This window comes from Rissa tridactyla, chromosome 13, assembly GCF_028500815.1.
Source record: "Rissa tridactyla isolate bRisTri1 chromosome 13, bRisTri1.patW.cur.20221130, whole genome shotgun sequence".
Lineage (NCBI taxonomy): Eukaryota > Metazoa > Chordata > Aves > Charadriiformes > Laridae > Rissa > Rissa tridactyla.
In genome coordinates, this window is record NC_071478.1 from 4,993,013 (window position 1) to 5,014,708 (window position 21,696).

The window sequence follows — 21,696 nt, forward strand, 5'->3', positions numbered from 1 at the left end:
TGTTCTTTATAACTGAACAAACATTAAAACTTTATAAAATGTCACATACTTCAACTGTTAAAAATCAAGACCTTCTTCAAAGAACTACTAGATACCATCATGAAAAAAAGACACTGATATATAGAACTTACACAGTGCTTTGAGATCCAGGGTCAGAGGCAAGTACCACTACTTTCATTTGCCTAAATCTGAAATGCCAAGATGGAGAGCAGCTGCCCATGGCCACAAAGTATGTCAGTGGCAAAGCGAGGACAGAATGTCAGTGATCAATCATATCCCAGCCACACGCCCCATACTAGAAATACTACCAGCAAAAGTAAGTTTTAGCAAGGATTAGACTTACATATGTCATTTTACACCTTCCCCAGCATAAAAGAATAATTTATGAAATATTTTAATATGCTCAGTATGAAAATGGTATCAAGGTAATGCTGTAAGAATTAAGCTGAACTGCACCTGCTTTATCATTTTATTTGGTGTTGCTCTTTCTCAGATTGTGTTTTATCAATGAAAAAGAAGAAAGGAGTCTTACTTTTTCTCACACTTGGCTAGCAAATTCAAGATGATATAGAATCCATTTTTATCTAAGTTTATAAATAAACATTAAAATATTTATATTTTCTAAATGCTCTCTGGGGTCTTCTAAGAACACATCTGTTGGTCAGATATCAATGTGAGTAAAAACACCAGATCTCCTCAAATCTTCCTTTAGAAGAAAGCGTCATTGTAAAAACATCGTCAGCAGTTAAAATCTTAAAATTAAGAGAGTTACAAAACTTTTGCAGTAATACAGGCTTATTATTTAAAAAATAAACCGCACAGGAAATTGTTCTGATTTTTGTTTAAACAAACACTGCAACCCAAAGTTTCTATTCTGGTATAAAATGTTAAGAGACACGATCTGTCATTTTATTACTGCCAGATTAGATGTAGATGTGGAGAGCATACAAAATGAAGACTATCACAATTTCTAAGTATTCAGTTAAAAAAAAAAGTTCCTTTGAGGTTAAGAACCAGCGGTTCAAGCTTGAACTTGAACCTACGCTGTACAGATTTAACACGTACTCTACACAAGGGAGTTCAAATCTCAGTTGGAACTGACCACCAATGCATGTTTAATATTATCATTTAATCCTACATAAAAGGAAAATTATGATAGTATACACAATCACTACAAAAGGCAGGAAGTATCTGAATTTATATGTAAATATCTTTGCACACTTCTTATGATGAAAGCAGTTATTACAGGATCACAAGCAATCTGTCCACATCCTAAGCCTCTGTGTACAGAATAGATGGTAAACAGCATATCCTGAATATTTAGCACTTCCACTGGTGGCCTCTCATGCTGTTTGCTTTTCAGTGGTCACACCTTGATTTATACAGATTGTTACTTGGGATTAACAAAGCCCTCACAAGCTTTTCTATGGTGCTTTCACCCTCGTTTTGTAGGTGGGAAACTGAGGTATAGACTTATAAGCATTTCATTATCCACTTCTCTGATCCGCCCAACGTGAGAAGACATGCCTGCATTTGCTTGCAAAACTGCATCCAGTTCCCTTTCCTTACCTCTCACCGTGCCAGATGGACCTCCAGCCATCTCTGCAATCACTGCTTTGACTACCTGCTATCTCAAGTTTCTTAGAAAATTACAGTCTCACCAAGTTTAAAAAATTAAAAATTTAAAAATTTTGTGGGACAAAGCACTGCACTCAAACATGGGCCAACTCCTCACCAAATTTCAAGGCCCTGCTCCGATCCTTAGGATAATATAATCTTTCAAAAATGACACGAGCTTCTTTGTTTTTTGTTTTTCTTTTGATACGGGCAATACATTTTGGGCAATACATCAGCTTTATTAGTGAAACAGACTGAACCATTTTGAAAAACTTTTCATCCAAAAACCATAGGCTCAGACGCAGGAAAGTTCAGATCAAATGGTGGGCAACTTTAAGAAAAGGGGGTGCTACCAGTGTTGCCAACAGTAAGGGTGGGAATTCAATTCTTCTTAACATTTTCTGCAGCGTTGCGTAATGCTTCATTTTTTAAAAGGACTCACCCTTGTAACAAAACAATCATGCTATCTCTGTATTTAAAGCAGTAAGCATGAAACCCTCTCACAGGGGGGCAAGCTGCCAGCCAAATATTGAAGTCGATCTACTAGAGATGTAAAATTTCAAATCCAACCCCCTCTCCTGTTCCCCTTCTCTCTGGTGCTAGGTTTGCAGGGTTCATATAGCTCAGTCAGTGTTGTGCCCAGCGCCAGAATGACCAGAAAATGAGTATCCAGCATCATTCACGAAATTGTAAAAACTATTTTTAACCCAACCAGCTTAAGAACTTTCATTTGGAGAACACATTCTCCCTGAAAGGAGCAGAAGAGAAACATCAGCTTTAATGTACCTTGCGACTTCGTAATACGCAATGGTGTGCCTGTAACTAACACTGTGATCAGCAGCAGTGAGGGCTGTGCAATTTATCAGATTTTCTTTGCTGCATCATCTTTACCAACAGCTTTCTTCCAGCTCCCTCGCAGTTGCGTGCTTGCATTTTGAAAAACAGCCACCACACTCAATGCACCCTTTCTACTCTCCATCATCTTCCTTCTCTTCATCTCACCTCCCTGCTACTCAAACGACGTTTAGAAGACTTTGGCGAGGCAAAGGGAACATTATATATCTAACAGTGTGGCAGGTGGCATAACAAGGACATCATGATGAGTTCTACTGGGATCTTTTCTTATAAAATCTCTGCTAAGAGGTAGAGGAGCTTTCCTAGTGCTATCAACTGTTATGATGATGATCAACATGTACTGACAAACATATTGACAAAGTAATTCGCATCAGATCAACACATTTGGTTTTCCTTAAAGTGTTTCGTACGCTCTCTTGTCCATGGTGAAAAGTAAGAAGTGTCACTTTTAGAGCAGCTTCAATATAAAGGGAAGTGATCCTATTCGCTTGTTTCATGGTCTTTCGGAATTTTCCCCTCCTTCCTAAAACTTGACTTCTGCCACTGGCTTTTGCGCAAACTTCTCAGAATATTCATTACAAGAGCTGTTTTCCCAGACAGATGATCAGGAACTGATACAGTTGCCCAATGCACCTTTTTCTCATACAAAAGGATGGCTGTCAGCAAGGACCCTCGTCTACAGAGCTATGCATACGTCAGGATCCTTTTGAATGTTAAGGCCATAGCCTACACTAATAAACTGATCAAGATGTGATGATCTGGGCCCTTGTTTTAAGCACCTAAATTATGCTTGAAAGACTTTTCACACACAGAGCTTCTGAAAAACCCAAACAAACCGTATCAGCGCGGCAGATCAGCACAGCTCTCTGAGCAGCTCACATACCTACAGGAACCCAGAGCTGTTTACCATGCTCAACAGAGCAACCTGAAACCAGCGCTTCTGCCACAGAGGATAGTGTAACATTCCCTGCACAACATTACAAGCCTATAAATACACTGCAAGACTTCAGGGATCTTATTCTCAACACGATTTAAGTGTTTTAAAACGAAGAGATGCTCCCCCACAAGATGTTTCCCCTTGTGAAACAACGCTTTCATACCAGCTGTCTGCAACTGACTCCCTGCAGCATGAAAAACACCAGACTTATTACCAAATTCAGTTATTAAAGACTCAAGACTGCCACAGCCCATACAGTTTGTTCAAAGTTTACATAAAAGCTGAACCAGAACACACAAAAGAGAGAAGTAGACTAAAGGCACGGTTGTGTTACTACTAAGACTACTAAAAGATCAAAAAAACAAAATCCCATAGAAAGATGATGTAGAGAGAAAACCCCTTCCTGAGTTAACATAAAACAGACTGGAATGAGGAAAAAAAGGAGTTTAAAAATAAAATAAAATAAAATGAAAGCATCTCTAAAAGGCCATGCACACCTCACAGGAAAGTCTCTACTTAAAGCTTTGTTAGATCTAAGCGCAAACAAACTCTTTGACAACGCCTTCACCAAATCCAGCCCTTCAGTTAGAGGTGAACATCCCATGGACCTGTGAAGCGGCAGTTCCTCCTGCCCCTGCCACAGCAGCAGCCACATCTCAAAGCATGGCAGTGAAACTCCCTGGGATTCACCAGTCAAAGACCACAGCCTCCTAGGAAGGTTGAACATTCAGAGAACAAGTAGTGGAAAACAGACCTTCACCTCTGGGTCACCAGCTCAAACAGGAGCTGTGGAAACTTGTCTGTAGCACTGCAGGAAAGGCTGTGCAAGTGACCCTTCATTAATTAACTGAGACATGGCAGGAAGCATACTAATGCTTGTGACATACAATCCTCGTCACGCTTTTCCCAGATGGCTCCGGTTGTGCATTTAGGATTGGACAGGCCAATGGAGGTGCCTGGTTCCCACACACAGATGGAGAGAAGATCACCCTGTTCTTAGGAAAGTGGCTCTGGTCATGCTGAAGAGTTTGTTACTTTATAATGATGGTGGTTATGCTCATGCTCAGCACAGGGCATTGATGAATGCTTCATAGCAGTTAACTTTACAAAGCAATATTTAATCTTACTATATGTGGTAAGTGTCAGAGAAAGACCTTCGGTTTATTGCAATATAACCTTATAAAGTCATTCCTTTGCTCACAGTACCACCTTGCTCAAATATCTACCAGCAAAACCACTCAGAAATTCTCACGCCATTCACCCATGCACTAGTTAAGTGACAGTTGGACTGACGTAATCCCTTTCTTTAGGTAGAACACATTTTCAAATGGACCGAGATGGTCCCAGAGCAAGAGATGACTTCCCAAGTAAAACAAATTACAACATCAGCACTTTCCTGAATCTTATGACAAACAAAAAATCCCAAACCCATCACCAAATGACCCTCACACAAGTCTCTTCTTTTAGCCATGTGTTTCCCATGTTCCAAAATCAAAAGAAGGCAGCATCAACCTTTACTTTGTAGAGTCCCTTAGAATGCTCAAATGAAAGGTAAACAACATCTCTGAAAAGTCTATTGCTACAGAGAGAAGCAATCTTTCTAAACTTCCTAGGATCTGTCTCCCCATTTCAAAAAGCCTGCTGTATCCACATGGCCTATAATCACCACACGCAGAGGCCTGACCCCAAGCCTACTAATGTGCTAATAAAAACTGCTAATAAAAATCTTAGGCTCCTTAAGCTCTGCTAAGATTTTTACTGGAGATTTGAGCATTCTACTTGTATGACTGGATACTGAAAACAGATGGGATGCATGCTGGGCTCCTAAACAACTACCTTCACAGACCAAAACTTTATTAGAAACAGTAATGAATTGGCTTTTATGGCATATTTTTGTGCATCTACTTACAGAGTCTGTAAATTGAGCCGTGCTCTTCAATTACATTTGCTGATTTGATAATGTAAATGAGCGAAATTTAATCACATGGTTACTATGAAGGGTTAACTATTTCACACAGCAAGAGAGACAGACCAGAATATAGGAATGCCTCTTGTTTCCACGCAGTTTGATTACAGATTAGCCCTCAGTCATACCTGGAATGACTCCGATCACAGAATCATTCAAGTCACAAACATACTGGCTTTCTGCTTTCACAATACAGTAGAATATCCAGTACCTTCTGGCAGCCAGTTAGGGAAAGGCAGCAGCACAGAACTAAGTTGATATCACAGAATGCAGCCATTCAGCAACACTAACTGGGCTTATCTGCAGCTTCCAGAGACCAAATGCCACCGACACATACTGTCCCATGCTGCCCTGAAGAAAACACATGCTCCTGTTCCAAGCAAAAGCTATAAAATGAGAGCACTCTAAAGGTGTAATTTTTATAAGGCAAAAGACAAATCTCTTATTTAGAAGAAAAAAGATTAATGAACAGTGAAAGCGCTGCCTGGAATTTTTTCACAGCTGATACTAAAACACTGTCCAGCTCACTCTAGTACTTGGCACCAGAACTCACCTGCTTTAGCAAGAGGTGTAAGAACACCCATACAGGTTGGGCCAAAGGTCCAGCTTTCCCAGCACTGCATCTCCACCAGTGGACACAAGCCTGTGCTTGGGGAAGAGTGAGAACAGGACGAGTGTGTTTGTACAACACTCTCTCCCTCCAGCCCTCAACAACCAGCCCCCTACAGCCCCTCTCAACTGTAAAGGAAAACGATATTAACTATTATATTAACTTCCCAAAAGTAAATTGGAAGAACTACATAGTTTCTCCTTTTGCTGTGTTTATAGATACTTCCTTCCCGCCCTCCTCCCACACACCTGAGTGAGTTGAACACGTGTTTTGATTTGGCAGGTCTCTGCTCTGAAAAGGGAGGGATAATAACATTCTTAACAGAGAACAGCCACTACGGTGACTACTGCAACGACTCAGGATGCCCCAGCTTTTGGATAGATTGCTTCCGGCTCTCAGCTATTTCGCAATCTCTGCTTTCTATTTTCAACAGGTTTTAGGTGTTAAACATGGTGGCTAATTACCTGAAATAAGTGCAGTTTCCTCCTTGAGGATATCTGCATCTTTGATCAAGACAGTTCTCCCATCCCAACACTAGGTTCGTTTGAAATAAGCTGACAACATGCAAAGAACTTCTCTGGCTCTGTAGCAGATCTAAGCATTTCACAACCATACCCAAATCCTTTGACCTAGTCCTTCCTTTTAAAACTTCCATATCTTCAAACACAGAAAGGTAATTTTTGCGTGTGTTCCCAGGTCACTAACCCGTTCCACACATTACAACCCCTTCTCTCAATTTTCTTTCTCAAAAGCTGTGTTATAAAGAACTAAAGCAAGTATATCATTCCCTTTCACTGCTTCATGCTTTCCCACATCTGGCATGCCACCACCATATTTTCTATTCAAGTTCTCTCAACCTCCATCCTGACAGGGACAGGTATTTACCAAGCAAACAGAAAGCTGGACTAAGCTGAAGTATCTGTGCAGATACTAATATGCAGGAGTTTGAATGTACACAGGGAAACATTTAGACCTTCTCTGGACGCTGTACAGAATGAGCTAACATGAGAAGCATGGTATGTAACATCCAGACTTTGACGTGCTGCAAACAGACAAATTTCAGAGCCCATTCCTGAACCTATGATGCAGCTTAGCAGAACCAGCACTGCACTGTGCTGCCTCTCACTCAAATACGGTGAGTTCTCCTGATGCAGACAGCTGTCACTGTAAAAGTTATTAGCAGAGCTTGACTTGCCATGGAGAAGCTTACTCACACTGCTACAGCTTCTATACAATCATTCAGAAATTCATCAGATTCAGCAGAGACCAACCATCCTAGAAAATAATAAATTATACTTTTCTTTGCTCTGGAAAACATGGCAGCAGATAATATCCATATGCACTGATTGGCAGATCAGGAAGCAACAAGATCTTCCACTGGCCTCTTCTGTTTGGCACTTCTTCTTTAACGGCTGCCAGGCTCACAGCCCAGGTATTTCCTTTCTTACTTTTTTTTTTTTTTTAATTTTCCTTTTTACATGCATGCCTTTCCTTTTTTACCTTGTTGACCACTTCTGTCTCTAACACACTGCAAAGTAATAGTTTCCAATAACTAACACAGGCTACATCAAGTGTCATAATACAGCATCAAAAGCAAATGTCTGCATAATAAGAAGATAATGAAGAGCAGTCATGGACTTCAAAGAAAAGTCACAAAGAACTGAGAAGCACTTCCACAATTCACGCTCCATTGGGTCCCTGTCCCTTTGGGAATGGTGTCAATAGCGAAGACTGTTATGGTTTGAAAACCCACAACAATTTACTGTCGTTCAGACAATTATTCTATTACCTGATGACCCCTCCCCACCCGGGAAGGGGAACAGGGAAAAAGCAAGGAAACACGAGGGTTGAAATATAAACAGATTTAACAGAGTAAGACTAGATAATTAACACTAATAACACTAAAGAACCAATATTGATCCCAATACCAATATAAAATACACAAGGCTTACACTCAGCCAATCATATCAGCAGGAAGCTGTGCACTCCCAGCAGGGGACAGCAAATGCAGGACACAGAGAGCTATGGCTTCGGGAAGAAGGGAAAGCCTTAGGGATCCGGTACCGGGGCAAGAAGTTCTCTGGACCACCACCACCAAGGAAGAGAGAGAACTTTGCAAACCTTCTTATTTATACTGAATGCGATATTCATGGTATGAAATAATCCTGTTGGCATCTTGGGTCAAGTGCCCGGGTGTCACTCCTTCTCATCCCTACACCTGGCTAGCTCGAAAACACTGAGACCTTGAAATCCATATACCATAGCTGGCTATGAAGTAAGTATTTTCACAAATTCAGACGCTAGTCTTCTAAAAGTGCAGTTTTCTCAAGCATTAGAAGATAAATTAAGTCCTGTGTTGCTCAAACCAGGATAAAGACAAACAGTGAATAAATTTAACAGCAGCCTAAAATCTGGATGCAAGATGCAGCAAGAAGAATTTAGCAGAATAGCCTGTGACGGCTCACATGCACATGAATGTACAGTTGCTAGATAGTAACGAAATGCAGCGAGCCTAAGTTATTTTTAGGTCTGTTGTGCAACCCCGATGTCACTTCATTCCAGCTGCTCCAAAGACACAACACCACCAGCACACAGGCCTGGGCTCTGCATCATCAGTTCTGGTTTGACGGTCTGAGTCTAACCCTTGCCCTGCATTAGAATTTCTCTGGGTCAGAATTCAGCCGAGGTGACAAAGCCCCTGGCACAGACAGGGCGATGCAGATGAGAAGAGTGTTTTGGACAACTAGCTCAAGTGGGCTGGGAAAGTGGCCCGTCTGTTGGATAGAGAAGCCACTGCATTCACTGCAGCCTCGCTAGAGACCTCACAGCCATGCTGGCCAAGGTCACTTCAGCTGACGTGTGCTTAAACTGCTGCAGGCAGAGCAGCCGTTACTATGAGACCTTGAGGGAAGGGAGAGTAAACAAAGTGGCAGAGGGTAATGGAGGCCAGGATTTCGAGTAAACATCGCATGCTAGAGAGTTCTGAAAAACAGTGAACTTGACAGATTCCAACAGCAAAAGTGTCCTTCGTGCCTCTGCAGTGTTTGCTTGGATCTTGTTATGCAGACATATCACTTAAAAAAAACCAACCCTGCTGATATACGAGGACTAACAGGCTCACTGCTGGATGTATCAGTGAAAAGCAAAGGCCTCATCCTGTTTACGTATGCTTCTGAGGGTCTCTTCTAAGCAGTAGTGCAAGACGCAACACAAACTCTTTAGGACAGAAGAGTCTTGTACGCCTCTTGCAGCCAGCCTGGCAGGCCACAAGGGTTGGAACAAGATGATCTTTAAGGTCCCTTCCAACCCAAACCATTCTATGATTCTATAACAGAGCCCCAGGACCAAGCTCCTGTACTTACCACAGCTGCTCTAACGGCAGTAAGGCTCTGGTGTTCAGATGAGCTCTCAACACAGTTACCTCTGAAGTGTCCACATAAGCAGGACTCTTTTGGAAAAATACCAAGGTAGGTACAGCATAGGAGGTAAGCAGAGCAGAGAACCACATGTATACCACACAGAGGGTTCGGACTGGGGCAGGCTGGCAAGCTGCCACCTTCCCCCCAGATTTGCAAGACACAAGTATAAACAATGGAGCTGCTGTCTCACTTCCAAAACTGGCAAGGACAATCCGCTTTCTCAAGAAGGGCAAAACTAGTACAACAGCAAGGCTATTTGGATCTTCTCCTTACCCCCTCAGCCACCCTTAAGGCTCAACTCTTCAATTCTTGCTTTTATTCACAAGCCAACCCTAGTACAAGCAAACCCCAGTGAACGCGAGCAAAGACAAGACCATCCTTTCATCTCCCAACTGAGATGGAAGAAGCCTTTTCACACTCATGCAGAAACAAAGCTGTAGTAAGCATCAGATCCCTGTACTTGTATAAGGACAATTCTTTAAGGACCAAAGCACAGCGCTCTCAAGCTTTCTTCCTTTGTTCCTTCAGCTGAACACAGCCTTGGCTCTTTATTTCTGCTCTGAACTGTCCCCCCAGAATTCTGTCCTTTGTTTCACAAATCGCTGAGAGAATGCATAGGGAAATACTGTTAATCTGCAATTAAAGAGAAGCACAAACAACAGGTATGTCTTCTACCCATAACGACATCCTCTGCTTGCTCTAGGGTGATAAAAATGAACACTAAAGATACCTCTGGAAATCCAGAAATCTCCCACTCATTAAAAAAAATATTTCTCTCTGTATGCAGCAAGACGTTCCCACATATAAAAAATTCAGGTAAGAAAAAGCATTAAATATAGTACACAGGACAGCATCCACTGCTTCCTTGCACTACAGCATCAGCTGAAGTAGACATAGAGAGATGAGAAAGCCTCTAACTGTGCATTACTGATGGAGACAATGTTGTGCTGTGAACACAAACCCAAGTGTCAAAAAACAAGTCATTAAAATTTAACAAGTCATTATAATATTTCTATGCTTTTCAGAAAAAAGTTTAATTCATTAAGTATCATGCTTAGTTATTTAAACAATGAAGTCTTTTCCTAGCATCAAGCTATGCCATAAAACCTATCATGTCAAAAGGGTTATCTGTAGGTCTGCAGTGGTCTGGCCACACTTACATATCGCTAATTAAAGAAAATCAGATTCTTTCACTAATACCCTGCTATATGATAATCCAAGTGGTAGCCTGCAGGCCTTTCCCATCTGGCTTGTCACCCTTTGTTTTATAGTCTCTGAGGAGATGAAGCACTCTGAGAGCCACTCATAACACCCTGGGCTTTGTACTTCTAATGTACCTTCCAAGTGTCCACAGTCTGGATAACTGACCAAGGGAAGGAATCATTTCACTGTGCCTTGGGCCTAGATGGCTTCCTATGGTCCTCTCTGATCCCATTTTCTATCATCCATCTGATGGCCCAGCTAGCCAGTCCAACTTTAAAAATACTACTGTTTCACACAGGTAACTGTTGCTGAGCTTGCTCTTAAGTAGCACCCAGAGTTTAAATACCTTAAGGCACAAATTTAAATCTACTTAACAGGGAGGGAATAGCGCTTACACTGCAGCAAACCATTCCCAAACCATTCACAACACAGTAGAATGGCCAAGGTGTCATTCAGACTCCCCTTTAACACTCTCTCCTCAGAGGCATCAAGCCTGTAAGAGACCTGTAAGAGATCATGACATGTATGAGAATGACAGTAAGATAAACACCATCCCCACAGGCGTTTGAGTAGACAAACATCTGCTCAATCCAACACTACATTTAACATAGCGATGCAGAGTACAGCAACTGCAGCACATCAAGCCAAGGGAGGAAAGCAGACAAGGAGCCCTCGTCATTCATGCCTGCAGAGTAAAAACAGCAAACAGTTCCCTAATAGGCAGGGTCCTTCAGCTGACTGGAGCGGCACATTCACCTTCTAAACAAATCTGTCGTGCAGAAAGGGGTCATGCCTCACATGGCAATTAAGTGTTTGATGACTCAGGAAAGCTGACGCCATTTAGACTTCCAAGCCCAACAAAACAACTCTTCACAGATGAAAAATCCAAATTGGTCTATCAAAAATACAGTTTCTGTTGTTCTAAAAGTAGGATGGTTTTCTAGATTCTCCAGAAAGCCACCATCAGCAACCCAATCGAGAATCCAGAGCTGACACTCCAGATATTCAAGCTTCCTTGGTGACTGCACAGCACAGACCTTTCCTGAGGAGTGTGATGATGCTTCTCAGAAACAACTACCAGTCACGGTGGGGAGCACGTACTTTTCGCAGGCAGTCCAATGAATGCCAAAGGCAGTCAGCAGAAAGAACACTGCCTTCCAGAAGCATTATGATTACCTTTAAAATACCAGCCTGGTTTTATTACCCTGTAATTTTCAACTGTAGGGTTCCTCATCAGTTACAATGGTCAGTAGCTTTTCTAACAGAGGTGCCAATAAACTGCACATCTTCATCTTCCCCTCCTAAATCTTTCTTCCATTTGTCTCCTTTTCTTTACTATATAAGCTTGTAGCTGAAGTGTCATCTTTTATACAGCTTCCTCTAGAACTCACTATGTTAGCTCACTTCTAAACTTCGTGCCTTTGTTTCCCCCTTTCAAAAAGACCAGTATACACATGTGGGTCTCTGAAGCGTTGAGACTGTTTTGGTCATTTTTAGAAGGGAGAAAGGGAGGAAAAAGCAGTTAACTGATTTATCTAAGATCAACAAGCCAAGAAACTAAGGGCTAGCGAAAACCTTTGTGCTTGTGTCACAAAGTAAATAAGCTGTGGCAAACGCGCACTAGAAACATTTCCGACAGCTATTACTGCTTAACTTACAAAGAGTGTCTATATTAATTACATTATGAATGGCACCAAGGCAGCATGTTTTACGTTCAAAACAAACAATCAAAAATGACCTTCCAACTCCCATTTGAGCAAACAAACAAAAAAATTGTTTTGAAAAGACCATGTTTAGAATTTCTGGTTTAGTATTACAACTGTTAGAAGCGATTTCTGGAAAACCTAGCTTTTCCTAACCCCATTTTTCAAGCCTTCCTGCTTCAGAAACTGTGACAATAGTGTAACTCTAGCTTGCACTAAAAACAATCAGATGCAGGTTTTTCCATCACTGTCTGAAACACAAAGAACCAACTCTATTTTCTTTGGAGGCAACTGAAACAACTACTTTTCCTAATCATCTTCATAATTGTTTTATAGACATGTTAAAGGTTTCCTTCCCTGAGTGAAAGGAAAATTGTATGAAAGCTGTAAAATATTTCAATAGCCATCAAAGAGTTTAGAAAGCTTGTCTTTTTCCTCAGAAGTACCTTAGAAGTTTTGTCTTTAAAGTGACTGCTTGTGCCAGTGACGTTAAAATATCAAAGGACAGATAAGGAAAACTGTAAATGCAATTAATTTTTGCATACAAAGGAAAGGAAGTAGCAAGCATATAGCCTGAAGTCTGTTAATTAAAAATGAAATACCAGATTAAACCCAAACTGGTCCAGGTTTCTAAACTGATAAGGTTTTCTATGTTGTTGTTTTGCTTTAGAAAGACAAACCTTCCTTTCTAACAGCAAGAGGAAGCAAGGCAGCATTAGAAGAGCCAAACCAGGAACCCCAGCTCTCCTGCCCCCATTTTACTGCATGATCATCCACAACTTCCATGTCTGGGTCCGTCTAGCTCACAGTCTCCCTTTATCAGGCACACCCTCATTAAGTGCTTCCTATCTAACGCTCGCACCACAGATCAAAGCACAGGGAAGAAATGCTGGACTTCTCTAACTCCAGCCACACCTTCAATCATCTACCCTTACTTTCCATATATCTTCCCTTTCATACCTATTTCTCCTGCCCTGAACTACTGCACTACACCAGCATCCTCTTCCTTCCCCAAGTCATCGTTATCCATTCACATTTGTCCTTTTTATCAGATCTCCTCCGAGTGTAACTCCAGTCTCTTTTCTTCTCCACAACGCCCCTATCATCCTCAGAGAATTCCCCTTCCTTGCTGTCCAACCCTGCTGCTGAACATTTCCTCGCTCACATTGTTCAGTGAGTTTGTAACCCAGGCTCAAACCCACCCATTCAGATGAAAGGTAATTGATTTGACTTGAACTTCACAACACCTTTTTTCTTTGTTCCCTTCCTATTTCCATCTTTGTGACCTCCTCTGTCAACACCATCCACCCCACCATGTGCCTCTATCTTGGCCTTTCTAATTAATTAAATGCATTCTTCAAACATCTTCTTAACTTTATTTCAAATCTCAGTGAGCTGCTCATCTCGCCTCCTGCCCTCTCAGCTCTTCCTTCTTCAGAGCAGATCTCTGAATACTGTTATTATGAGAAAAAATTCCACTCACACATAACAACTTAGAGAGCCTGATCTTCTTGAGGATGTCCTGCTCATTGCAGAAGGGCTGGACTAGATGACCTTTAGAAGTCCGTTCCAACCAAACTATTCTGTGATTCTACCGGCAACTGCTCTCGAGTGCTGATGCAGCAGTAAGGAATTGATCTTGAGTTGTCTGGTGCGTTTGAGAAGCTGCCCCTGAATTCCCAATTTGATTTTACATTTGACAGCAGAACTCTTTACTTCTATTTCAAACACTCATACTCTGTCACCATAGTTAAGATGAGTTTTTCTTTATGGTAGAGGTAGGAGACAGACAATTAAACAGTGGAGGATTCCATTCAACCATATCTTTTACGGTAGCCCAAAGACATCTGAGAGGAAGTGCTTGAGGATCCTGTGGAATTGCTTGGAGGGGGCTGAGGAAGGAAGACTAGAGGAGGCTGGTTGAAGCTGCTAGAATGATAAGAACCACCAACACCTAGAAGTGCCCAAGGCTCTCAGCGCCTTTTCAGCTGGATAGTCTCCCTATAACAGGAAGAAAGATTGTTGGGAGGCAACTGCCCCCACTGTCTGCTGTGCTGCAAAAAAAACGAGGCAGAATTGTTGAAGCTTGACTGCAGAGCTGTAGAATAGCACGGAAACTGCAGGAAGAGTTCACTCTCTACTTTAAGCTTTTCAATTTCTGTGCAAACTTAAAATGCCTGTCTGACATCTCAGAAATGCCCAGCCATCAGCTCAATATGGCTCCAAAGCTCCCTTTATTCCTCCCCACCACTTTCCAGCTTACTGCACCACTAGATACCCCCTTGTTTGGTTAGGACTAATCATAGCTTAAGGACACACAGACAGATAAGCAGCTGCTCAAGGGACTGTATATCAACTCTGCCTTCCAAGAGAGTGGAATTTTTTTCTCCCACTTGGGAGAGAAACAAACAAGAATGATTCAGTGACCTACTAAATGAGCATGTGGGAAAACATGAGTAAAGCTAAGACCTGAATTTCGGGTTTCTTGGCTTTAATTCCTCTCACCACTCAGCAGAAAGAAATTAAAACAGGTAAGGGGGAGAGAACTGGAAATTAATGTGTTAATTTCTGTTGCCATCAAACTCTACTTCATTCAAAACACATCATAACCATGCAACACAGATCTTCACTAAAAGCAATTCCAAATCTCACAGTTCAGCCAAGCTTTTTTCAGACCATGCAAAAGTTACTGAGAACGGGCAATCTGAGGACAAACTTGCTCCCTCTTCCCTATTTCAGCAACACATCGAAAAATATGATTATGAAATCCATGTTGTATTTAAGCCAGGGAACAACATCTGTTTACTGTGTGAAAACACAAGACAGAGAACTACAACAAAACATGTAGATTAAATGGTAAACAAAAGACGATATCAACAATGTGGTTTTTTGTGAAAAATGTGACTACTGTGCACCATACTTCTGTAGTAACACCCTACGCAGTCAGGTCTACAGAAACCACTAAAAGCTTGTGACCTGCAGAGCCACCAAAATAGCCAGGAGCAAACAAAACCAAAAAAATTTGCCTACAGAATTTGTCTTTTCTTCATATAAGTAGTGTGTAGTCCTGAAGACACCAAAACCTTAATTTCAACCAAGGACTTTTTACACTACCACTACTAAATGTTTACTCTGGCAAGAGAAATGCATCTTTGAAACAAGAACAGCTCAGCAACCTTTCTGCAAACTTTTCTGAGGTTCAAGGTTGTCAAGGTGGAATTTGAAAGCGCATCTTATATAGAGCTTAAAAGCTTGTGACTATATCGAGCATTTGCCATAAGCAAGGTAAGAGGCTCAGTAACAATGCGCTGATTCACACGCACTAGAATATAGCTAGCATCCTTGCTTTGAAATGACCCTTAACCATGAGTACTTATAACCTAGCAACTCTGCTCAAGTTAGGCTCAATTCATAGGACGAATATAGGTGTTTTTATCAGAGTAGTTTCTATGAGCAGCATATAAAATATGTAACTACATTCTGAAAGTTTTTCATCTGAAACCTGCTATCACCATTGCTAAGAACTTCCCAAAATACACGCTGCGTTAACAAAGAATATGTGGCAGAGGTGCTTTGGAAATAAGCTGATCCCTAATATCCCCAATATTTTTGGCTTACATCTACATAAAGTGAAGGGGTCATATTGCTAAAGAGGAGAGATGAGATCTAGAAATGACCTGGCAAGCTTTTCTAAAGGTAGCCTTCGTCACAGTTCCCAGACCCCACTCTCCTGTTCTGTGCAACTTTAACAAGCAGGATCCAGAAGGGTTTAGACAAGTATCTGATGCCAGTGTTAACACTCTTACCTGAAGTACATCATCTGGCGTGTACCTTAAGCTCTTATTAGAAGGCGAGAGAACTCTGAGGCTACTTAATGACAAACGAGTCCACGAAGTCATCTTCATTTACCCTATCATACCCTACCGCAAAGTAAGATGGACACCAACTGACATAATACATGACAGAAGTTTAAAAAGAACACCACCCACACTGAGTGCAAGTAGTATCTTTAATAACTCCTAAAATAAAGCTTGTGCTTTGCTTACATGATGTACATGACCACACACAACTGACTAGCCCATCCTCTCAACTGCAGAGATCTTCTCCCCAGCACTGCAAAAGGGGAACCTTCACGAAGAAAATGAATGACTTACATGGTCCCAGAACCTCATCAACCTCTTACTTCCCTACAGGGCATGGGTAAGACACAGTGGGTGAGTACTAACTGAAGCCTGCACTGTCACTTATCCACTTTACACCTAGAGAAAATAACTGAAAATTTGACTTGAATCTACTTTTTCCAGGAGTAATACATTGTATTTCCTACTCCCTGCAATGATTATATTAGTTGTTCCAGCATGATTACACCTCTCTACCACCTCATCATCAAAACCCTAAACTAGCACAATGCCACTGATTCCTTCCGCATGTTTTTCAGAGCTCCGCATGCAGAGTTCAGAATATACAAAATCTGCCTTTCCAAGTGCATATTTCAGGTTTTGGACCTTAAACAAACTACACATCATTGTTTCCAAAGCAGAGCTTTCCACAGGGAGGTCTAACATCCCCATATTCCAGCCTGTTAGGGCAATAAATGGTTTACGGTGCCCTTTTGTAAAGCATAATTTTCACTTCACACAAGCCTTCAGCCTGCAAAGATGTGAATGTTATTCTTCTGCTGAAGACCAGAGCTCTCCAAAATGAAAAGAAAAAATTCTTCTGCCCCAATCCCAGGAAAAAACTTCACGATACACTGTGGTCAGAACATTTCAGAATACAGGTCAGTTTTGGGAACTTACTTTTGGGTAATGTAATTATTTGGATAATCATAAAGTTATTAAAGGGCTTTACTAAATTAAGTATCAAGATTACATATCATTTGACTTAATTCTGCTTAATAACCACTGTAGGTCATATAACCGTTAGCACAGTTTCTCTTTAGAATGAACAGCATCACAGATTATTTTCATTTTGGAAAGCCCATTTTTTAAAATCTTTTTGCCTTTTAAGTGTCCTGCCTGCCATAGGTCAATTACAGCTACCTATACATATCGAGACCTGCAAGGTCACATTGTTTTAAAGGGCTGGGATGAAGGGGCTAGAAGAGGAAAATCAGAGTTCTTTTACCTTCGTCAGCGTGGTATCATTCCCACAATCAATCTCACAAGAAAAACGAGTGACATTTAGATAAAGTACAGCCCTCGTGATACCTGTTGTAAACCCTAGTGTTTATAAGTAACTTATTGATTTAGAAGATTGTTTTAATCTCCTAAGTGTACAAAGGAGTATGCTACGGTCACATTTTCCCCTATGAAACGGCTCATCTGAAATGAGGATTTCCAACCTGCGCAACTGGATACGTGACTGAAACAGCTATGACGAAAATTAAAATCAGGTTAGCTTGTACTGCTCAGAGGCACAAGGGAATCACCTCCCTCATGTTCAGAAAGAGCTTTTTTATCATAAAAAGTTTGTCAGTGAGCAGCAGAGCCATATTAAAAGAAAAATTTTTTTACACAATTCATTATCACAATTAGAAGAGCCTAGGCTACACTGCGCATCCCAACGAGAATGTGATTCAGCACAAATTTGGTCACTTTCAAACATAAACCATCCTGGGTAATAACCTAGGTAAGATAGAAAAACTTAGCTTTCTACCTCATTGGTAAAGCTAACAGACACCACACAACTTAGTGCTTCTTTTTAAAACTTTAAACACTGAAATACTAGCAATGGGTGTCAAGTGTAAATAAATATTACACACAGGGCTCTGTTACAGCAACTTCCTTGTTTTTGTATTTAACATAGCTGCATTACCCCAGCTCCAGAAACATGATGAGTTAGCTCATGCCCCTCGTTACTGGTTCTGCAACAGCCACAATGCGAAAACCACACTTCTTCACCTTTTTGTTTTACAGTTTTTGGTGTTGGTTTCCACACCTCCCAGTTCTTTTCTAGAGTGATTTTCTATCCTACAAATGCAGTATGAAAAATGTAAACATAGAATCTGCCTGTTTTGTCAGCGCTAGATCAGACAGACAATAATGGGAAAGGCACAGCTGAGGCAACACAGGCAAATTAGACTTTCTAAAATTATTTTAATCTTTTTTAGACCCAAGTTTAGAACTGCTTTCTTAGACAGATTTAAAACATTTTTTGCAAAGCCATAAAGCAAGCAGGCTGAATCTGGGCAGGGTGTTTCATGGCTGCAATTCAGCAAACCTTAAGATATCCAAGTACAGAAGCATTAAGAATATGCTCTTCTTTGGTAACCTCTCAGAAGATATTTTCTGTACCTTGCCTCATACTGCCACCAACAAGCGGGATAAAATTATTTCTGCTAAGCTAGATTTGGTGCTCAATTTATGCAGCTACATCAGTTTGGTATTGTTAAATTAGTATCACAGAATTATTCCTTTGCATTAGATGTGACCCTCGGTTTCAAAATCCCAAAGATACACTAGTGGAAGCGCAACATAAAATAAAGCTGATAAAGGCCAATGAGAAGATACACACGGGAAGTCTAGTTCTGTCCCTCATAATACTTGTGGTTCCTCTGCAGGTTCCTCTCAGCTTGTATGATAAAGGCAGGCTAGTTAATTTTTAGTTAAGTTTTACATTTTTATTTCTTTTGTAAGCGCAAAGAATTTACATCCATTATTGTACACACCTATCTAAGATTCACTCTCTTGCCTGTAACTAGCAACTTGCTTGGTAAAAATTATCAAAATTAGAAGATTACTTGCATTACATCTTCTCACTAATCATACAGAATGGATAGTTCTATTGTTTCCTCTTCATTGAGCAGTACGGAAATAGAAGAATTTGGAGTGGGCAAAGTTAATTTTCTTTTAGCAAGCTAACACTGTTCCTATAAACGAAAATAAATATTTCCGTTGATACGCTCAGAGGCATTTTCCATCATTCCTTTTAATCAACTTCCAAAATACGCTCCATAGAGAACATCAGATTGGATCCAATTTCTGCTTTATCACATCGAACAAAAGACTCGAGCAGGCATACCTCCTTTCAAAACACCTCTATTCCATAGCTCTGCCTCCATTTTGGATGACAGACAAAGGGAGTAAATGTGAATATAACGCCTTATTAAATAGATGAAAAGCAAAACCGAAGCTTGAGCACAAGGCGCAGATAAACCCAGGAAGTGCTACTACCAGCTGCAACCACTGGAACAAAGGAAACAATGACAGATCCCGCTTTCTTGAATTTGTTATAAAAATAAAATTGGGGGGGGAGGGAATAAAAGAAGAGTTGGCCGATTTTCACATAGAACGGGCACAAATAGTTCCTTTGCCCTTTAGGGGTTTCTCCAGATGCTCTTCAGCACTGGATGTTCCCACCAACTTCAAGCCTGCCCGTGGGATGCTGAGGGTTTCCCAGTGCCACGAAGAGCCCGCAGAGGCAGGGCGCTCTCCCACGCCGGGGACAGGGTCCCCGTCCGCCTCACGGGCTCACCCCGACCTCCCCCCCGTCCTCCTGCCTCCGCGGCCCCGCCGGAAACGCGGTGACACCCCCTCCGCTCACCCCACACCACCCGCGGCCAGGTCTCAGGCCTACGGAAAGTGCCCGGCGAGGATCCTAAAGTTCACTGAAAACAAAAGCGACACGAACACCCACGCGTGGAGGATGGGGGGGGGGCGGGGGGAGGTCACCGTCGAAAGGCGACGCTCGGCTGCCCCCGCTTCCCCGGGGGTGCCCCGGCCGATCGCCTCAGGCCTCGCCCCCCTCCGCCCCTCACCGCGCCCCCGGCCCGGTCGTCCCCCCCCGCCCCGCCGACGCCCAGCCGGGGCTTTCCCTGCCGCCCTGACTCACTCCGAGAGCCGCTCGGCCCCCCCGCGCCCTCCCCACCCCCCGAGGCCGCCCTGCCCCGCGCCCCCGGCCCCAAGGGCGGCGGCAGCCGGTACCTGTAGGCCAGGGACATGCACTCGAAGAGCTTCGTGAGGGAGGCGTCGATGCTGAGGCGGCCGCCGGCCCCGCCGCCGCCGCGGGCCGCCCCGAACTGGTAGGTCTGGCAGGTCTGCTCGTTGACCGTGTCGAAGTCGTAGCCCTTCTTGGGCGGGTGCTCGCTGTGCGGCGACGAGACCATGAAGTGGCCCGAGTGGATGATCTGGGGGCCTGGGGGCTGCCCCCGCCGCGGCCCGCATCGCCGCCCGCCGCCCGGCGAGGCGCCCCCGTCGTCCGTGTCCGACGAGTCCTCGTCGGGCTCGGTACGGGGGGAGAGCGGCCCCGCCGCCCCGAGGAGCCGCGCCGGCCGCATGAACACGTCGGCGGCCATGGCCCCGCTGCCGCCCAGCCGCCGGCCGAGCCCGCCGCCCGCTCTGCGCCGCCACCGCCCCGCTCCGCCCCGGGCCGGCCCCCGCCGCTCCGCGCCGCCCCGCTTAAAGGAGCCGGAGCGGCCCCACCGCCGCCCCTCCCCTGCGGCCTCCTCGCTCCCGCCTCAGCCGCCTCCCACGGTGGCGGCGGGCCCGGGCCTCCCCTCCGGCCCCTCAGTGAAGGGTCCGTCCTGCCATTACCACCCTCGAGGCCGCTTTCTCTCGGCAGTGTCCCCTCAGGGAGAGCCCCACCCCGCCATCACCCACACCGAAGGCCACTGGAAAACGCCCCTGAGGGTGTTTTCCCTCAGTGAAAGCAGCAGCCCGCCATCACTATGGAGGCCGCTTTCCCTCAAGGCAGCCCCCGAGGCCGGTTTCCGTCAACCCCACTGCCGTTTAGTTAACAAGAGCTCCTTCAGAGGAAAGGGCTCTCCTCCCACACCCCCAGAAGCAGACAGTTCTTGGCCATAAGTGACACCCACCATGTTTTACCCTTCCCCTTGCCCCACTGCCGATCATGGAACAGCCCCCACCTTGCATCACCACCGGCCTCACCGAGAAAGGGGAAGGCAGCACTGACACAAGGCCGGGGGTGTCACGCTACTGCTGTCCTGTCCCTACGGCCCCCGAAAACTCCTCACTCCACCAGGGGGCCACTGGTTTACACAGTCCAACATGGAACTTCGTCCATCAGGACAATGTCAACAGGCTTAAAAAAAGCCCCTAAGCTAAAGGGACTCATGAACATGAGAAGAGGCAGAGGACAGCCCAGAACTGGCTAGACAAGATAGTGGTTGTGCCAGAAATATTTCATGGATTTAAACTATCTTTAATACAGTATATTGCTTATTATTTCCCAGAAGCAGTCTGCGAGAAGCTGGGGCAGCGACAGAAGCAGCTGGAGACCTGCAGCAGACAGGCTGCAAACACGGCTGGAGGGACCAGCCTGCAATCGCAGAGAAAAGCTCAGGACTCGGAGCTTCTACGGCCAGGCTGGTGGCTCACACCTAACCCACATACCTGCTCGGTGGCATGCATAAAGTAAGCACACAG

At 43.5% G+C, this 21,696-nt stretch overlaps 1 protein-coding gene across 12 annotated transcripts in view; it reads right to left on the reverse strand.

Annotated features, from left to right (window-relative positions):
- MLXIP (MLX interacting protein) overlaps positions 1–20,650 on the reverse strand; it is a 59,324-nt gene extending 38,674 nt beyond the window's left edge. For all 12 annotated transcript variants that reach the window (XR_008469228.1, XR_008469234.1, XR_008469232.1 and 9 more), the window contains exon 1: positions 20,236–20,650. Coding sequence is in view for 5 of the 12 variants with exons in the window: in XM_054219997.1 (XP_054075972.1) it covers positions 20,236–20,606 (371 nt within the window). In the remaining 7 variants the exon portion in view is untranslated. The remainder of the gene's footprint in view (positions 1–20,235) is intronic.
- Positions 20,651–21,696: the final 1,046 nt, after the last annotated feature.